The sequence below is a fragment of the Otolemur garnettii genome, unplaced genomic scaffold (genome assembly GCF_000181295.1).
Source record: "Otolemur garnettii isolate 467f Iridium unplaced genomic scaffold, OtoGar3 scaffold00136, whole genome shotgun sequence".
In the NCBI taxonomy this organism is placed as follows: Eukaryota; Metazoa; Chordata; class Mammalia; order Primates; family Galagidae; genus Otolemur; species Otolemur garnettii.
Window position 1 is genome coordinate 2,009,755 of NW_003852531.1, and position 15,998 is coordinate 2,025,752.

General features: G+C 40.8%; 1 protein-coding gene across 1 annotated transcript in view; it reads right to left on the minus strand.

Moving 5' to 3' along the window:
- Positions 1 to 1,971: 1,971 nt before the first annotated feature.
- The window catches only part of CRNKL1 (crooked neck pre-mRNA splicing factor 1), a 15,954-nt gene continuing 1,927 nt past the window's right edge, over positions 1,972 to 15,998 (minus strand). The window contains exons 2-14 of the mRNA XM_003798463.3: positions 15,049 to 15,201; positions 14,122 to 14,213; positions 12,925 to 13,083; positions 12,462 to 12,628; positions 9,935 to 10,113; positions 9,289 to 9,459; positions 8,199 to 8,390; positions 7,418 to 7,477; positions 6,631 to 6,711; positions 5,376 to 5,615; positions 3,822 to 3,923; positions 3,146 to 3,394; positions 1,972 to 2,197 (exon numbers count right to left, since the gene is read on the minus strand). Of these exons, the coding sequence (XP_003798511.1) occupies positions 2,030 to 2,197; positions 3,146 to 3,394; positions 3,822 to 3,923; positions 5,376 to 5,615; positions 6,631 to 6,711; positions 7,418 to 7,477; positions 8,199 to 8,390; positions 9,289 to 9,459; positions 9,935 to 10,113; positions 12,462 to 12,628; positions 12,925 to 13,083; positions 14,122 to 14,213; positions 15,049 to 15,201 (2,013 nt within the window). The 3' untranslated portion in view covers positions 1,972 to 2,029. The remainder of the gene's footprint in view (positions 2,198 to 3,145; positions 3,395 to 3,821; positions 3,924 to 5,375; positions 5,616 to 6,630; positions 6,712 to 7,417; positions 7,478 to 8,198; positions 8,391 to 9,288; positions 9,460 to 9,934; positions 10,114 to 12,461; positions 12,629 to 12,924; positions 13,084 to 14,121; positions 14,214 to 15,048; positions 15,202 to 15,998) is intronic.

Consider the following 15,998-nt stretch of genomic DNA (forward strand, 5'->3'; position numbering starts at 1 on the left):
TGTTTTCTGGAAGTTCATTTATAAAACTAAATCAGGATTGTGAAACGTGATTTTTATATATAGTATTTTTAAATGCATGCTCAAAACAATCTCTGCCAGCATACTCAAGCTTCCTTCTTACTGTGCAGTCCGTTCTTCCCAGTTACTTGTTCTTATACTGTAAGTCCTGGATCTTTTCTCTTCTTACAGTATTTTGCTTAAATCCTCTCTAAATAGAAAAAGATGCTGAGGAAAATGAACCTAATTCCTAAAGGACGGACATACAGCTCTGTCGCAGGCCAACCACATATTTCCCTATGGAGTTTTTATCACCTGTAGTATCTGAAAATACCCAGTAAGTAAAATATGTAACTAAAGAAAAATCCACAGGAAATGATTATTAAAAAGCTTTTACTATGGAAGGGACTTACTTTGATGGAATTGAGGGTAGGAGAGCAGTGAATCATTTTCTCACGAGACAATTAACTTTTTCCTTCAAGCATCTCACACTAGTACTTAACTGTAACACTACATTGAGAACACCACTAATCTTTGCCTTATGTATACACGCGACAAAAACAGAAGAGGTCATTCTAGAAAGACTGTAAATTGTCTTTTGTATTAACTTTCTGTCCTCTTTTAATTTCCCCTTAACTCTGGACTATCTAAAGCAGTGGTTCTCAACCTTCCTAATGCCGCGATGTATTTTCATTATTAAAAAGGGGTCGCGACCCACAGGTTGAGAACTGCAGATCTAAAGGATATTAAAATCACAAACTGTCTTCCACACTGACTAGTACTCAAAAGTGAGAACCAATCTGCCACTCCAGCAGCTGACACAGTGCAGTGTCTAATTTCAGTTGAGTTCTCAACATTTCCCCAAAGTGGCCAAGCTTTGTCACAGCTTGTTAAAGAACAATGGCTTGTCATACGTGCTGTGACAACCAATGTCCCGTGTTTACTGGATAAGGCTTAAAACTTGCTAAGTCTTTACCCTTCGGCTTCCTGGAGCCTTAGATAAGGTTCTGAACCTTTTTGAGTCTCAAGCAGCGATGTTGCCATCTTGTTTCCTACACGTAACAGACAGTGGACTGACCTCTCCCTCAGGTCCCAGTAAACATCTCCCAATGTGCTACAGTAGAAAATGTCTACTTATAAATCCTGACATGTTAGATTTACCCTTGATTTACAGTATATGCAAAAACACCTGAAGTAACTACGCTAAATAATAAAACCTTTAAAGTAAAACACGAATGGTAATGTATTTGCTAATAATGTTGCTCACATTCTCAAGCAAGTATTTTTTGCTATTGCAAAGATCAACAATATTGGGAAAATGATGACAGCCTAACTGAAATTAAGACGAAAATGTTCTTGGTATAATTGGCCACTATTAAGAAGGTAAGGGTATTTCGAAGTTAATCTGTACATAATTCTATAAGGAATGAACATATTTAAGAAAGTGGCTTGGAAGAAGAAACCTTCTATTGCGTACTATACTATGAGCCAAGCATAATTCTTTCCTAATGTAATCTTTAGTTGGCTATCAAAGTATTAGCCCATTTTATGAGTAAGAAAAGTGAAAATTAAGGTCAAAAATCATGGGACCACTGGGAACTGAAGTCATGTTTGTGTTTCAGCAGATATGAAACATGACAGGCTTTAGGTGAATGCATTCAATATCACTACAAAGAAGACGATGAGAAAATTACGCCTGGAAAGGAACGGGGAACTTTTAAAACCTCAAAAGTCTACAGGTTCACATAGGACAGATGCTAATCCTGACCTCAGTTCTGTTTCCTAATGCATGACATGGACACACTTTGAGAAAGGTTTGGACTCAGCAGACGAAGAAATCCAACAGTAGAAAATTCTTTACCTGCATTACCCCACCCCGAGCTAACCAAGAGCATTTCAAAAATAATCTAAAAAGTAGCTATCAAACATACCAATCAATTCCTTACTGGTGAAATATATAAAAACTTCCAGGAGTCACAAAAATTCCAAACTATTTATAAAAATAAAAACATTTATCAACAACAAAAAAAGATCAGGCTTCAGTCTCATCAACGTCCTTATCTGGGTCTTGCTCAGCATCCTCCTTTTCCTGTTGTTGTTTCTTCCAAAGCTTGGCCATGGCCAGGAGCTTGAGGTTAGGTTGGTTGGCAGCATCTTCCGGAAAGATATAATCAAAGTATTCTTCCCAGCCTGCATCCGACTATAGAAATAAAATAATTAAAAGAAAGCAAACACATAGCTGAAATACTCACATTTCGCTTAATGTTTAGAACTTTTACCTGAATGCCAGACTTCAAATTCAACTTAACGTCATTTCACAAACAACATCAAAGTCTACTACAGAAAGAGCAAGAGTTGGGTCTGGAAGATTAGAAGTAAACAGGAAGCTGTGGGACTGGTTGGTGCTGCAACTGTAGCTCAGAGAACTGAAAACCTAGTAGAAAAATTCTAAAAATCCAGAAGCACAGCTCCTCCATAATCAACCAAGATACTCAGTGTCTCCAAATCTGTCATGAAGTTTTACGTTTAACGTTTAAAAATTAGAGATTTTTTTTTACTCGCTATTTACCCTGTAAGCAAAAGTCATACATCTGTGCATCATTATTCCAACTCCCTGCCCTCAGAGCCTCCCCTTGCTTCCCAACGACTGTCCTGAACAGGCTGTGCCTCTAGTTCCAGCTCCACCCGTCTCTTGCTTAGCTTACAGAAAGAACCTCCTGATGGTCTTATTCCTCCAACCTAAGCCCCTGGAGTCCACTTGTGTGATGCCAGCAATCTGGTCTTAGCATCTTATGGATAAAAGCCTTCTGGCATTCTCATCTAACTCCATCCTACCTCCTGCAAAGTCTTCTCTTGGTTCACGCCTATCTGAAAACTGACTTCCTGCTTAGTCTAGAAGCACACACTTCATGTAGTTCTTGGGTTCAACACCATGATCCCAGTGTCAACCAGTTCCCATTCTCTACTGGTTGGACCACACACTCTGTCCTATGTGCTCTATTATTAGTCAGATTTCAACCACCTCCAGCTCCAGGCTGTCCGCTGCTGTTGTTAAGACTACACATCTACTTAGAAGTGCAAGTTTCAAAGCCAATGCATTTCTACTCATGTGACACCAGACGAACAGCTCCAGGGACCCAGTTCTTACCCCATCATCAGCCTGGACCTTTCTTCTCTTCTTCACTTTCTCTGGCATGAGTTTGTCTACTCTCTCCTTATCTGATGCTGTTCCAAATTCTTCTTCAAAACTTCGCCAAGATTCCAGCAGCATAAGTCTCTCTTCCTTTTCTTCACAGTTTCTCAAAGTTTTGTTAGCTTCCTCATAAATCTGTCTGCATTTAGCCAAACTTCCTTCTTTCCCTGAAGACAACTCAAACTGAGCAAAACTGATCCACACCTTAAAAACAAGTTATTACAGAATGAACAGTGTCACCCAGAAGACAATAATGTAACACTACTACTAAAGCGAAGTGTTAATTAATGACTTCTGAAGGAATGTGTTCACCTCCAGTGTTAGACAGAATGTAAAACACTGAATATATGCTTCAATATAACACCGAAGCAATCTGATTCCATATCGAAAATCTTCAAAGAGTTTAACTTTTCCTTTTTCAATCTTGTGTTAACCAGGTTATTCACATAAAGTATAAAACACTGACCTGACCAATGAACTTAACATTCCAAACTCCTCTGAGACTCATGAGTTTTCTTTAAAAGAAAGTCTTAAAAAAGAAATATTTAAAATACAGAAATATAGTATTTTCTTCAGGACTGATGATTCAAGCAAAATCAAAGATTATACATGTATATAAAGCAGAGGATACCTTGACATGTTGTGTCCGCTGAAGCAATCGTCGATAAAGATTTCGTGTTCTTTCAGTTTCTTCCTGTTCAATTTCAAAATCAATGTATGATTTCCAAAGCACCTAAGAAAGATAACTTAATAGGTCAGTCTTGACACTTACAAAGCAGCATATCCCTATCTAAAGCACAGTGTAAGTATCATTCTAGCCTGTGTCCAAGAACACATGATTTTTACTGTACAATTAACACACTACATATGGACAGGATAAATAATATTAGCATTTATAAGCTGGTCAAAACTTAGCTAGAATTCTAGATTATAGGAATAGAGGGCTTGGATTCAGTTTTGGATTCTCTTTGAGAGTTTTTCAAATGCTTATCAAGATAAGTTGAGAAATTTTCCAAGAGATTCCCATAATAATCCGATCATGTGCAATTTAACTTCTGGGAAGAAGATAGGCCCAGATTAGCCAATAAGTAATTCCACTATGAATTCCATGTTCAAGTTTGAATTCAAGGCTGGGCTCATGCCTATAATCCCAGCACTTTGGGAGGTGGAGGCAGGAAACTTTCTTGAGCTTAGGAGTTCAAGACCAGCCTGAGCAAGAGTGAGACCCTATCTCTACTAAAATTATAAAAATTAGCTGGGTATTGTGGCAGGTGTCTGTAGTCCCAGCTACTCAGGATGCTAAGGCAGAAAGACTGCTTGAACCCAGGAGTTTGAGGTTGCTGTGAGCTAGGCTGAAGCCATGGCACTCTTGCCTGGGTGACAGAATGAGACTGTCTCAAAAAAAAACAACAACAAAGTTTGAGTTGAAGTAAATAAACATTCATAGAACAGGTGCCCACCAGCTAGGTACAGCATCAGGACCCAAATATAAACAAACTGTGGCCTGGACACTTAGAAGCTACATTCTGGTGAAGCAGCTGAGGCCAACTGACACATAAAACCCTGAGCTACTGCAGTCAGCAGGGCCCAAGCCATTAAACGCAGGGTCAAGTAGTGCGCAATTAATAAGATGACTGGGTGAGTTTTGTGGGTTGCGAGAGATTTAAGCTGGTCCCGGCTGTGATTTGGCGCCACCTTGTGGCTCCAGCTTTACTAATGGCAGCCCAGTACTACCAGGAATTCAGGATGCTGCCTAATTTCAGGAACATCCTGTTAGGTGGCGCCTCTTGGTTGGCCTGGAGGATGCAGAGATGTGCAGTCCCCACATCCATCTCCCTTGTTCCCCAGATGGGGTGATCTGCTGGATGAATGCTTCCCTGGCCTTTTCTCCCCAATCCCTTGAGCCTTCCCTGTTTGAGAAAGGAAGGGAGCCAACTACCCACATCCACAATATCCCAAAGCATCTAGTGTGTCATCCTGGATGTCCACTGTGCTCTGAGGTCTGACTAGGGGGCTACTCCCCCTGCTCCCCCGCTCCCCACACCCTACCCACCTTTCTATCTTATAACAGAAAAATACCATCTGTGTAGAAGAGACTAAATTAATCATCTTCGTACTTTAAAATACACATTTAGATGGTCATCTAAAGTCTTAAACAAATTTATATTCAACTTGAGAGTCTCACCTCTGGCATGTCTAAGCGAGGCTGACTGATGGCTAATTCGTAGATTGCCCGAGCTCTGTCAATATCACCAAGGATTGTCTCTAATTCTGCAAATTTAATCCACGAAGTACAATTTTCAGGTCCAAATTCCAGGAACTTTTCATAAAGCTTCCGGCATCTGTCAAATTCTCGAAGCTGTAGTTCCAATTCTATGTAAACTTTAAAAAGTTTGTTTTTTGGACATTTGCCAATGGAAGTTCCCTGGAAAATAAAATGGCCAGACCACTGTGATTCCTTAGAGGGGTTCAACCTGTGCACAGTCACTGCACTGTCCCAGAGGCTCTTCTTTGTTGAAGAACGTTACGGATTCAACATGCCAAACCATTCTTTCCTGTGTGATACCACGCTATTCACACCAGTTCTTGACAAAAGCTCAAGGGAAACCCCTCCAAATTCATTCAGTAAGAGGCAGTGTTCCAGAACTATCTGGACAACTATTACAGATTTTAAAGTTTCTCAGGATCTCCCCAGGAATACGGATGTCAGATATCTAAAACTTCCTATAAATACAAAAGTAATCAAAGAATAAAACCCGTCTTGCTACCCACAGCCAGCCTAGCTTATCTGAAGGATCAGTCATTAAACACAGCATTTGATCTTAAGACATTTTAGAAGAATTATTAATGAAATAGTGCATTTTTTCTTTTTTTTTGAGACACAGTCTCACTATGTCGCTCTGGGTAGGGTGCTGTGGCATCACAGCTCACAGCAACCTCCAACTCTTGGGCTTAAGCGATTCTCTTGCCTCAGGCTCACTACAGGTGCCCGCCATAACACCCGCCCATTTTGTTGTTGTTGCTGTTGCAGTTGTCATTGTTGTTTAGCAGGCCTGGCCCGGGCTCTAACCTGCCATCTCTGGTGTATGTGGCTGGCACCGTAACTAAGCTATGGGCACCAAGCCAAGAAAATAGTGCATTTAGTATACTAAAAATTTGCACAGGATCAGACTATCAATTCTAGTATGAGGTGAGATCTAGTAACTAGTACCTGGAGAAGTTTCCAATATTGAAATAAAATGTTCATTTGCCTTAGGTAGTAAGAATAATTTAAGCCTTGTTACCCATTAATTTTTCAAAGGCCATGTGTTTTCTACCATGTTCCAGGCTATAAAGGCATTTTTGTTGCCTTTTTAGCATGAGTTATACAATTTGTCAGCACTCAGATTTTACTTTCCTTCTCACAGATCTTAATGAGACATCCTGATCCCTTTACTTACCAAAGCTCTTCTTGCAAGTGATAAATTTTTCTGTCTTATTTCAAATTGCGCATACAGTATCCACATTTTGGCAAATGTGAACTAGAAACAAAAGCATACAAATATCTAGCTTAAGAGGCTTATTTAAATTGAATTAAATTATAGTAAACTTAAATTAACCAAAGCTATTGGTAGATTCCCCAAAAATTTCACAGTGAGCTGTGTTTTGCTTATTTATAAGCAAAGATGGTAAGATTTACTTCACATGAGTTAACAAACATCCTTCACTGCACTCCTGACACTGTGGCCTCTACTTAGGGTAGCCTTTGTTTTGTGGGTATGCTGGTAAGTGGGCAGAACGTCCCACCTCTATCCTACAAGGTAACTCAGTCCATGTTTCTATTGCAGGAAAGGGAAATATGGCAGAGGGAACATCCCAACCCTCTATAGGGTGTATCGTACGATCATAATACACATTCAGCATCAGCAAGAAACTCGTCTCTCTCCCACATGTTCTAAGATCTGTGCATGGACGCCTTCCTCCTTCCACTCAGGCTACGAAATTAACCAACCTGCTCTGAAGGCCTATATTATTACCTATGTTATTCATTTGTCACTCGATGCAGTCTGTCTTCTGACCTATACTGTAAGCTGTTTGCAGAGGCAAGGAGCATATCTCATTCCCACTTGTGTTTTTCATGGCGCCTACCACAGGGAAATATCAATAAATATCACTGCACTGAGTTATTTCAACGTCACAGAAGGGGATTTGGGCCTGTCTGAACTGAACACATCAGAGCACACGTACCTTTTTGTGAGGAATTAGTTCCAGAGAGGCCTGGTACACCTGTCTTGTCCTCTCAGGATCCTATATGAGAATAAGAAATTTTCACAAAATATTGAAGCCTGTTGTTGACTCTAATTTTACTAATACTAGTAAATGTAAACCTCCATATCAACTATTTTCACGTTACTGTTTTCAAACCCTGATTCCATTTATGATTAAAAGTATGAACTTCCTTTGGCCATCAAACTTTGGTTTAAGAATCAACAATAACATAGCCGTCAAACTCTGAGTACATCTTTGTAGAAAGGCTTTTTTGCCTAACAGCAGAAAAAAAGATGACTCATAGTCTGAGACTAACAAAATGAGTTAATATTTTTCATTTAACTTATATATGACCAATTTCTGAAAATGCCTCTTGATTTTTACTAAAAGCAAACATGTACAATCTAGTTGTAATCCTTGTTTATGTGAAAATCCAGAAAACTGTACAATACCATAATAAGGGCTGGTTCATTGTTCCCTTTCAAGTTCTAGGTGATATCTTATTATGCTTCATATTTTAAAACACAGACCAACCAAAACAAACAAAAACCCATCTCCGGTGTGACCACAGAAGGCACGGGCAGTTTAAAATTTTGCAGAAAAAATATATAAATGCACAGGCAAACATAGGTCTGTAAGAATTTAAAACTAAGTTTCTCTGTTTCAAGGACTGCAAATACCAGTAACGACCCGTGACGGGCGAGCTGCTGAGTCCAGGGTGAAGAAACCATCTGCAGCTGACAGAGAATCCCAACCTCACCTTGGCCTCCAGCTCTTCATAGAGAGCATAGTTGATCCAGAGGTAGACGTAGCGCTTCCAGTGCCTCTTCTCCTGAATGGGGGGCACGTTGGCAATGGCTCTTTCATAGACTTCTCGCACCGTTTCAGCCTCTGCATCACTTTCCACCAAGCGCAAGTAATCAAACCACGCATCGTAATTGTGAGGATTAGCCTAGAAAGACAACGCACTTACTGACTAAAAACAAAACAGAAGCTGCACTTGTTAAGCTGTGGGGGCTAAAAAAAGGCATCAGGCTGACTTTCTGTATTTTTCTAAATTTTACACATTCTCTCATTTGAAGAACACCATCCCTGAGATTGTGTAAACAGAAAAAGGAAAAGAATACATAAGACAGATTACCACCGGCCAGGGATCCCACACAAGGTCCCCTTCATCTACAGCCATCACTCCCAAGATAGCATTAGATACCTATTCTTATCACTGAATTGGTTTACATATATAACCACATAGCATTATGTTGATGATAAAATTTCATTGTTTATGACTCATAATTGTGAAACTTGCCTTTACAATTAATGGTAATTTTATCCTGAACATATCTTACTAACCTACCATCTCCGTAGACTTAGTCCTTTGATGGGGATAATCTGACTAAGCAAAAGTATTTTAAATACACAGCAGAATAAAGGAAAATGCTACCATCTTTGCACTGAAATGAAAAGTGCACGTTACAGATGGGTAAGAATGGAGCCCTACCTGCTCCGCATCTTCCACTCAGCAGTTAAGCTGAAGGGTGATAATGCACAACAGGTTTTGGATCAATCTCGACTCCTGTGCGTTTCTTTTGCTCAAGTTTACAGACACCGTCAGCAATCACACACTGACGTGCAGCATGTGAGTGGCAGAGCCAACCTGAGCGTGGTCTGCTTGCCTTTTCCATTAGCCATGCTGCTTCCTACACGTCTGAAATAGCTGCCCATCTGCCAGAGACACATCCTCATGGCAGTAATCTCGGGCGGCCCTACCCACCTGTTTTTTATTTTATTGTAGCTGTACTGATCAGCACATCTGAGTTACTACAGAGCTCACCACCTATCCCAGCACTCACCTTCACTTCCTCTTCATACTGGAATCTCCGTTTGCTCACAATGATATCTTCAATACCCCGCCTATCACCAAACTTCTTCTCAAAAATGGTGTAATTTTTAAAGAGTTCTTGGGCCTCTTGTTTTGAAATTCTATCCAGGGCATACTTGTAAATCACGCGTACTCTTTCAAACTAAAAGCAAACAGGATGATTACCTTCTAGAACATAATATTCTCATGCTAGTCACAACCAGGAAAGTACGTAGGCCCTAAAATATTACTTACGTGATAGATATTAAGGTCTTATAATGTTCAGAATAAAACATTTCTCTCTTTTGTTGACAGTATTTCTGTTAGGAGGGACATTCTTGTTTGAGGTCCACACTTATACCATCTCCCTAACACTGCCAGGTAGATGTCTATTGCCCCTCACAAACCCAACAGGCCCCAATTGCCCCTCACAAACCCAACAGGCCCCACATTGAGCTTCTGTTTTCTCCCCCCAAATCTGAGTCTCCCCAGTTTGTATGCTATTTTCTGTTACAATCTGCATTTCTTTAGTTTACAAACATTTTCTCTAAGGATACAGAGAAAAAATGGAAATTAATTATGCACAGTTAACAGTGTCTAAGTTATTCTGCGAGGTAATCAAGTTCTAGCATACTCACTTCTTTCTGATTTTCTTCAAATTTGGCGAAGGCAACATAAAGGTGTTCATCCATGTGCTCATCTCCAAAGAACTCGACAGCTCTCTCATAGACTTTTCGTGCATGAGCAAAATAAGCATGTTTTTCTTCAAAGCGAGCATACTTGATCCAGTTCTTAACATCGGGGTGCACGAGGACAAGTGCAGGGGAATTAAGGAAATGCCCAGCTCGACAGCACAGCTTCAACAAGTCACACATGAACACAAAACAAAACCACACCAAACTCCCAAGCCCCCGACAATTCAAAATATACAGAGAGGAGATAACACACACACAAAGGTGCAGAACTCAACCGTGGCCTCCACGAGGCACAGCCCTGTTTTATTCATCCCTATCTTCCTCCAGTGCTTAGTCAAGATTTCAGTCATGGTACAAACACAAGTTTGGATCAGAGAAGTACCCTGACCCTGGTTTCCAGCCATGTGATCCTGGACAAGGCACGGGACTGGCCTGAGTCTCCCTGGTGCTCAGAAGTAACACGAATACTCGAACTGATGAGTAAGGAAAAAGCAACACGGCCATAAAGAGAAAAACTGCTGCTCACTGCAGCCAAAAGTTTTGAATTGCCATTTTATTTCTTAACAGGACATATTTATTTTCACTCTACCATCCTTTTAGAAATCATTAATTTCCAAAGTAGTACTACATTCAAATATGGCAAACATAGTAAGAGCACTGGTTCTAAATTTGCTCTGTTGGGATCACATCCCACCTTCATCACTGCCTGGAGATTCCCATCAAGCCACCCAGTTTCCTCACCTGTACAATGAGGTAGTTGCAGTGTTGTCAAGAGGATTAAATGATAGTATGTGTAAAGAGCTTAGGACAATGCCTGGCACACAGCAAGTGCTACACAAGCTATTGTCAAACTAACAATATTAAAATGAGTTGAGGTAATTAAAATCTTAACACTGGATAATAAAGTTGATTCTCATAATCTGCAGTAGCTATGTTTTATAAAGCCACTGGGAACACTTTATTATTGAGTAATGAACACTGTTTCTAAAGAAAAGTGTATACAAACACATACCTCACAAGATCACATCTTAAATCTAAAGAAACAACACATCCTGGCAGGTTCTACTTTCTTTATCTTGTGAGAGACAGTGGTTCAGAAGTGTTAAGGTGCTGGCAGAGACTGCCCCACAAGCAGGTGCTAGAGTGGAGCCTCAAACGCCATCTAACAGGCCCCAGAGTTGGAGCTCCTTGCACCACACAGCACTGGTTGCCCCATCTCCACCTGGGCCTGGCTGGATACATGAGGCTGGGATGAGGAGGCCCTCGGTCTCCACGGGTTCTGCCTCCATGAAAACATGCACACAGGGCAAGTCAAACGTTTCACTGTTCTGCACAGTGTGCAGACAACTGTGAAAGTGCTATCGTTACTGATGTGGGGTCACAAAGAAATTCAGGGAAGTATGCTAACTTCCAAACACAAAATCTGTGAATGATTAGGACGCAATTATACTTTCAACTTTTATAAGTGTTTTCCCATGTTTCATTTAATCTTCACAAACAGTCCCAAAGAGGTATTTGAAGACAGCAGAGGTCAAAGAGTTAATTGACTCACTACGCAGCTAATGAACGCACCAAACCTACAAGCCTTTAATGAACTCCATTAATGGTACCAATGACCAACACAAACCCTGTAAAAACAGAACTGGCCACAGCAGCCAGGACCTTAGTGTAGTCAACCTTCCGCATCTACAGTTTCTGTATCTGCGTATCGGCCAGACATAGATGGTAAACATTCAGGAAAAAACCCCTCCATCTTACTGAACATGTGCACACTTTCTTGTGTCATTATTCCCTGAACGATACAGCATGGGCGACATGCTCTTACTCACCCAGGCCATAGTGTAGCACCACAATCAGAGCTCACTGTAACTCTGAACTCTGGGGCTCAAGCCATCCTCCCACTGCAGCCTCCCAAGTAGCTAGGACTACACAAGGGTGTGCCACCACAGCAGGCTAATTTAAAAAAAAATTTGGAAAGATGGGAGATCTTACTACATTGCCCAGCTAGTCTTAAACTCCTGGGATCAAGTGATTCTTCTAAAGTGCTGGGATTACAGGCATGAGCCACCATGCCCAGACCTTATATTATGTATTCTAAGTAATACAGAGATGATTTAAAGTATATGGAAAGATGTGCACAGGTTATATGCAAATACTACACCATTTCCTATGAAGGACTCAAATGTTATCTGCCCAAGCTCCAGGAACCAATCCCCAAGAGGTATCATTTCCCACAAGGAGTCACAACATTAGTGCTAAACTGTAACTGAGCCTAAAGTCTCACTAGGAAAGACTCAATTACCCAGACCACAGACCTCTAGTTTGACCAGTCTATGCTCCTACATAGTATGTACGGGAGGTTAATGAAACCTGCACTGCTGACATTAATGACTATACACCTGCCGTTCTCTCAGGGAGGAGCAGCACCCCAGACAGTAGCGGTACCACTCAGATCTTGTCCAAAGGATATAGCGTTCGTAAATGGTGCGGGCCCGATCCACCTCTTTGTACCTCAGCTCAAAGTTGATGTAGGAATGCCAGGCTTGCTCCTCCGGCTGCCATTCCATCCAGCGCTCAAACACCTGCCGGGCGCCAGCAATGTTTCCCAACATCTCCTCCATGTATGTGTACTTGTACCTTTAAAAAAAATTATCCAGAAGTATCTACTGTGGTCAAAAGGACTTAAGTTGCCTAGTTTGATAAGAAGTTTTTTCTGCATAAAAGACCGCAAAGTTTTAGTTTGGATTCATAGCTATTAAACATTGTAATTATGACCGAATAGACTATGAGACATTAAAAGGCACTAAGAGTAGTATGTTTAAAGAAAAAGTAGGATGTTAAGATTATATACAATGATTATAACCACATACACACACAAATATGTGGAACTTCTCTACTTCACAAAAGGCTGTTCTGTTGAATCAGAGACTTACCAGAACTGGTTGACCCGAGGCAGAGTGGTTATGGCCCGGTCCCAGATATTTCGGGCATGGTTGACCTGGCGATTCTTCATTTCCATTTCTGCGTATTTCAGCCATAGAGTAATGTTTCGATAGTCTACATCTAAAGCACGCTCGTATATGGATCGAGCCCTTAAGAAGCAAGATTTGGAGGGTATCAAAAGTAGTTATCTATAACATATGTAGCAATTACTTCAAACTATCTGCAACGGCCTACTGTTTTACTGGATGTCTACTATGAGCCAGGTGTGAGCTTAAAAAAATGAAATGATATAATATTCTCAAGTACCTTCCAAAGTCTTTTTTTTTTTTTTGAGACAGAGCCTCAAGCTGTCACCCTGGGTAGAGTGCCCTGGCATCACAGCTCACAGCAACCTCCAACTCCTGGGCTCAAGCGATTTTCCTGCCTCCACCTCCCAAGTAGCTGGGACCATAGGCGCCCGCCACAACGCCTGGCTATTTTTTGGTTGCAGCCGTCATTGTTGTTTGGCGGGCCCGGGCTGGATTTGAACCCGCCAAACTCAGCTGTATGTGGCTAGCACCTTAGCTGCTTGAGCCACAGGCGCCGAGCCCCTTCCAAAGTCTTATACAAAGACAGACTTGCATGCAAAAATTATAATGCATTGCTGAATATATTATAGTCAAGACCTACACAAGAAGCAAGAAGCAGAGAGGAAGAAATGAAAATGTCTGGTGGAAAAAGCTAGGTAACTCCAGAATTGGGAACTTGAGGAAAATTCCAGTTTACAAAGATGCCACGGTTGGTAGGGAGAGGTGCTCGTTCCAGACAGAGAGAACGGCCAAGCCTCACGGTAAAGACATATAACGTGTTCAGAGAAAGGGGTGTGGGGGGGAAGTAAAGGCGAAGAAAAAAAGTAGGACAACAGGAAGGGCCAGACCACAGTTTGTATCTAGTGTGCCACTTGTTTTTGGCTGAACACTATAATTTTTACAAAATCTCAATATATGGAAAGCAGATGAAACTGCTCCTCTCTAGCTACAGGTGTGCTGGCAGAAAACCCATCCAGAGAGCCTCCTCCTGCCACTCCTCTCGTTCCCACGGTGCTCCTAAGACCCCTCAAAGAAACCCTAGGAGTCCAAGGAACAAAAGTTGAAAATTAAAACCAGAGGCACACTCTTTCTCAGCAATTACAGTCTCAGCAATTTTACCTCTGAATCTCCTTCAGACTTTCTTCCCATTGGGCGTATTTTATCCAGTTACTAATCACAGTCCTGTTTTTTCGTATGTTATCTTCAAAAGTCTAGAAGATAGCCAAAGATGTCAAATAAAAGGAAAATTGACTAAAAATGACTTCATTCTTGCCTAATAAAAGTCTTGTCCTAAAAAGGTTACTCATTTGGTTTTTATGTAAGAAAAATAACATCCTGGAGGCCCTGAATACTAAGAAGCCCACTGCAGAAGGTTATAATTGCAGGAGTTTCTTTAAAGTCTTGCAAGTGAACAAGGAGGAAACTTTAGATACAAAGAATTATAGAATTATTGACATTTTCTCCTGTTGTCCATGACAACTGACACATTATCATACTCTACACTTGGTCCTAAATAAAAAAGAATTTTTTTTGATTATTATTTAAATCCTTTGGGTAATTCTCAGAATTTCATACATAACTCATTGAGAATAACAAATGAATAGATACAACAGAATTTCTAGTTTAAAATAACCTCACATTCTAGAAAGAGGAGGTCAACTCAGATCCCAGAGTCTTCTCACGGTCCTTCCCAGGTCCCACTCCTGACAGAAGGCAGTACAGAGAGGACACGCACGACTCAGCCTTGCTAAGTACACCCTCCTCCCGTGTCCATGTTCTACCTATTAAACTCCCTCTCATCTTTGATTTAGCACCAAAAAACAATGTCTCAATTTACTTATGCTTTAAGCAGACAACTTATAGCATATTTTACATAGCTTAGCCAAATGTGGTTAGGCAGTATCTGGTAACCAGAAGTTAAATGACTCACGTGGCTAGAAACATCACCCTTATCTTACCCTGTAGACACTAACGGATAAGAACTTTCCCAACTCTGACCTATAATTCTTAACAATTAACAGAGTGAAAGCTACCACACTGACCGACCTTCCTTTTCCTTAGTTTGTAATCGTTTAGTTCTTCTTCATCTGTGATCTTCTGCTGAGGTGGAGGTGGAAGGAGCTCAAGTTCCCTCTCTTTAGCTTCTCTTAAGAGCTGCTCAGCAGTTATCTGGACTTCAGCTGGAGCTTTGTTTTTTACCTTTTAAGAAGGAAGACATTTCTATTTCTGGTAGATGCTCTTAGTATAAGGTTTAATAAAAAAATACAGTTTCTAGAACGTAATTCATAAGAATTACAAGATGCCCTCTTTGTATGACATGTTCCCATTTCTCTGTGAGACTAAACAGGAAAATACATTATGTTTCTCTCTTATACATAGTATCTTATTACAAAGCTGTAAGTAAAAGTCTGAAGAGGAAAGAGCAGCAAAAATAATACTAAGTCTCCTCTTTTAGATGAGTATTATAATAAACTTTGGGGGTACCTAGGCAAAATTCTCACCAGAGGCTTTGCTTTATCAAGATGTGTGTCGGCTTGGTGCCTGTACTTCAGTGGTCAGGATGCTGGCCACATACACCTAGGCAGGTGGGTTCAAACCCAGCTTGGGCCTGCTAAACAACAATGACAACTGCAACAAAAAATAGCTGAGTGTTAAAGCAGGCACCTTTAGTTCCAGCTACTTGGGAAGCTGAAGCAAGAGAATTGCTTAAGTCCAAGAGTTTGAGGTTGCTGTGAGCTGTGAAGCCACTGCACTCTACTGACGGCCACACAGAAAGTGAGAATCTGTCTCAAAGAAAAAAAAAATTAAAGACGTGTGCCATATTTCATCTAGCATTCCAACCTCTACTTACAGAATTCTTCAACTTGTTTTAGTACCCCTGGTGGATGACTGGGTTTGGTTTTTCAGAGTACCTCAAGTCAAAGACAGTAAGTTACAATCTAAGCTTGTTAAGATCTTAGAGTTGGGCTCAGCGCCTATGGCTCAACCGGCTAAGG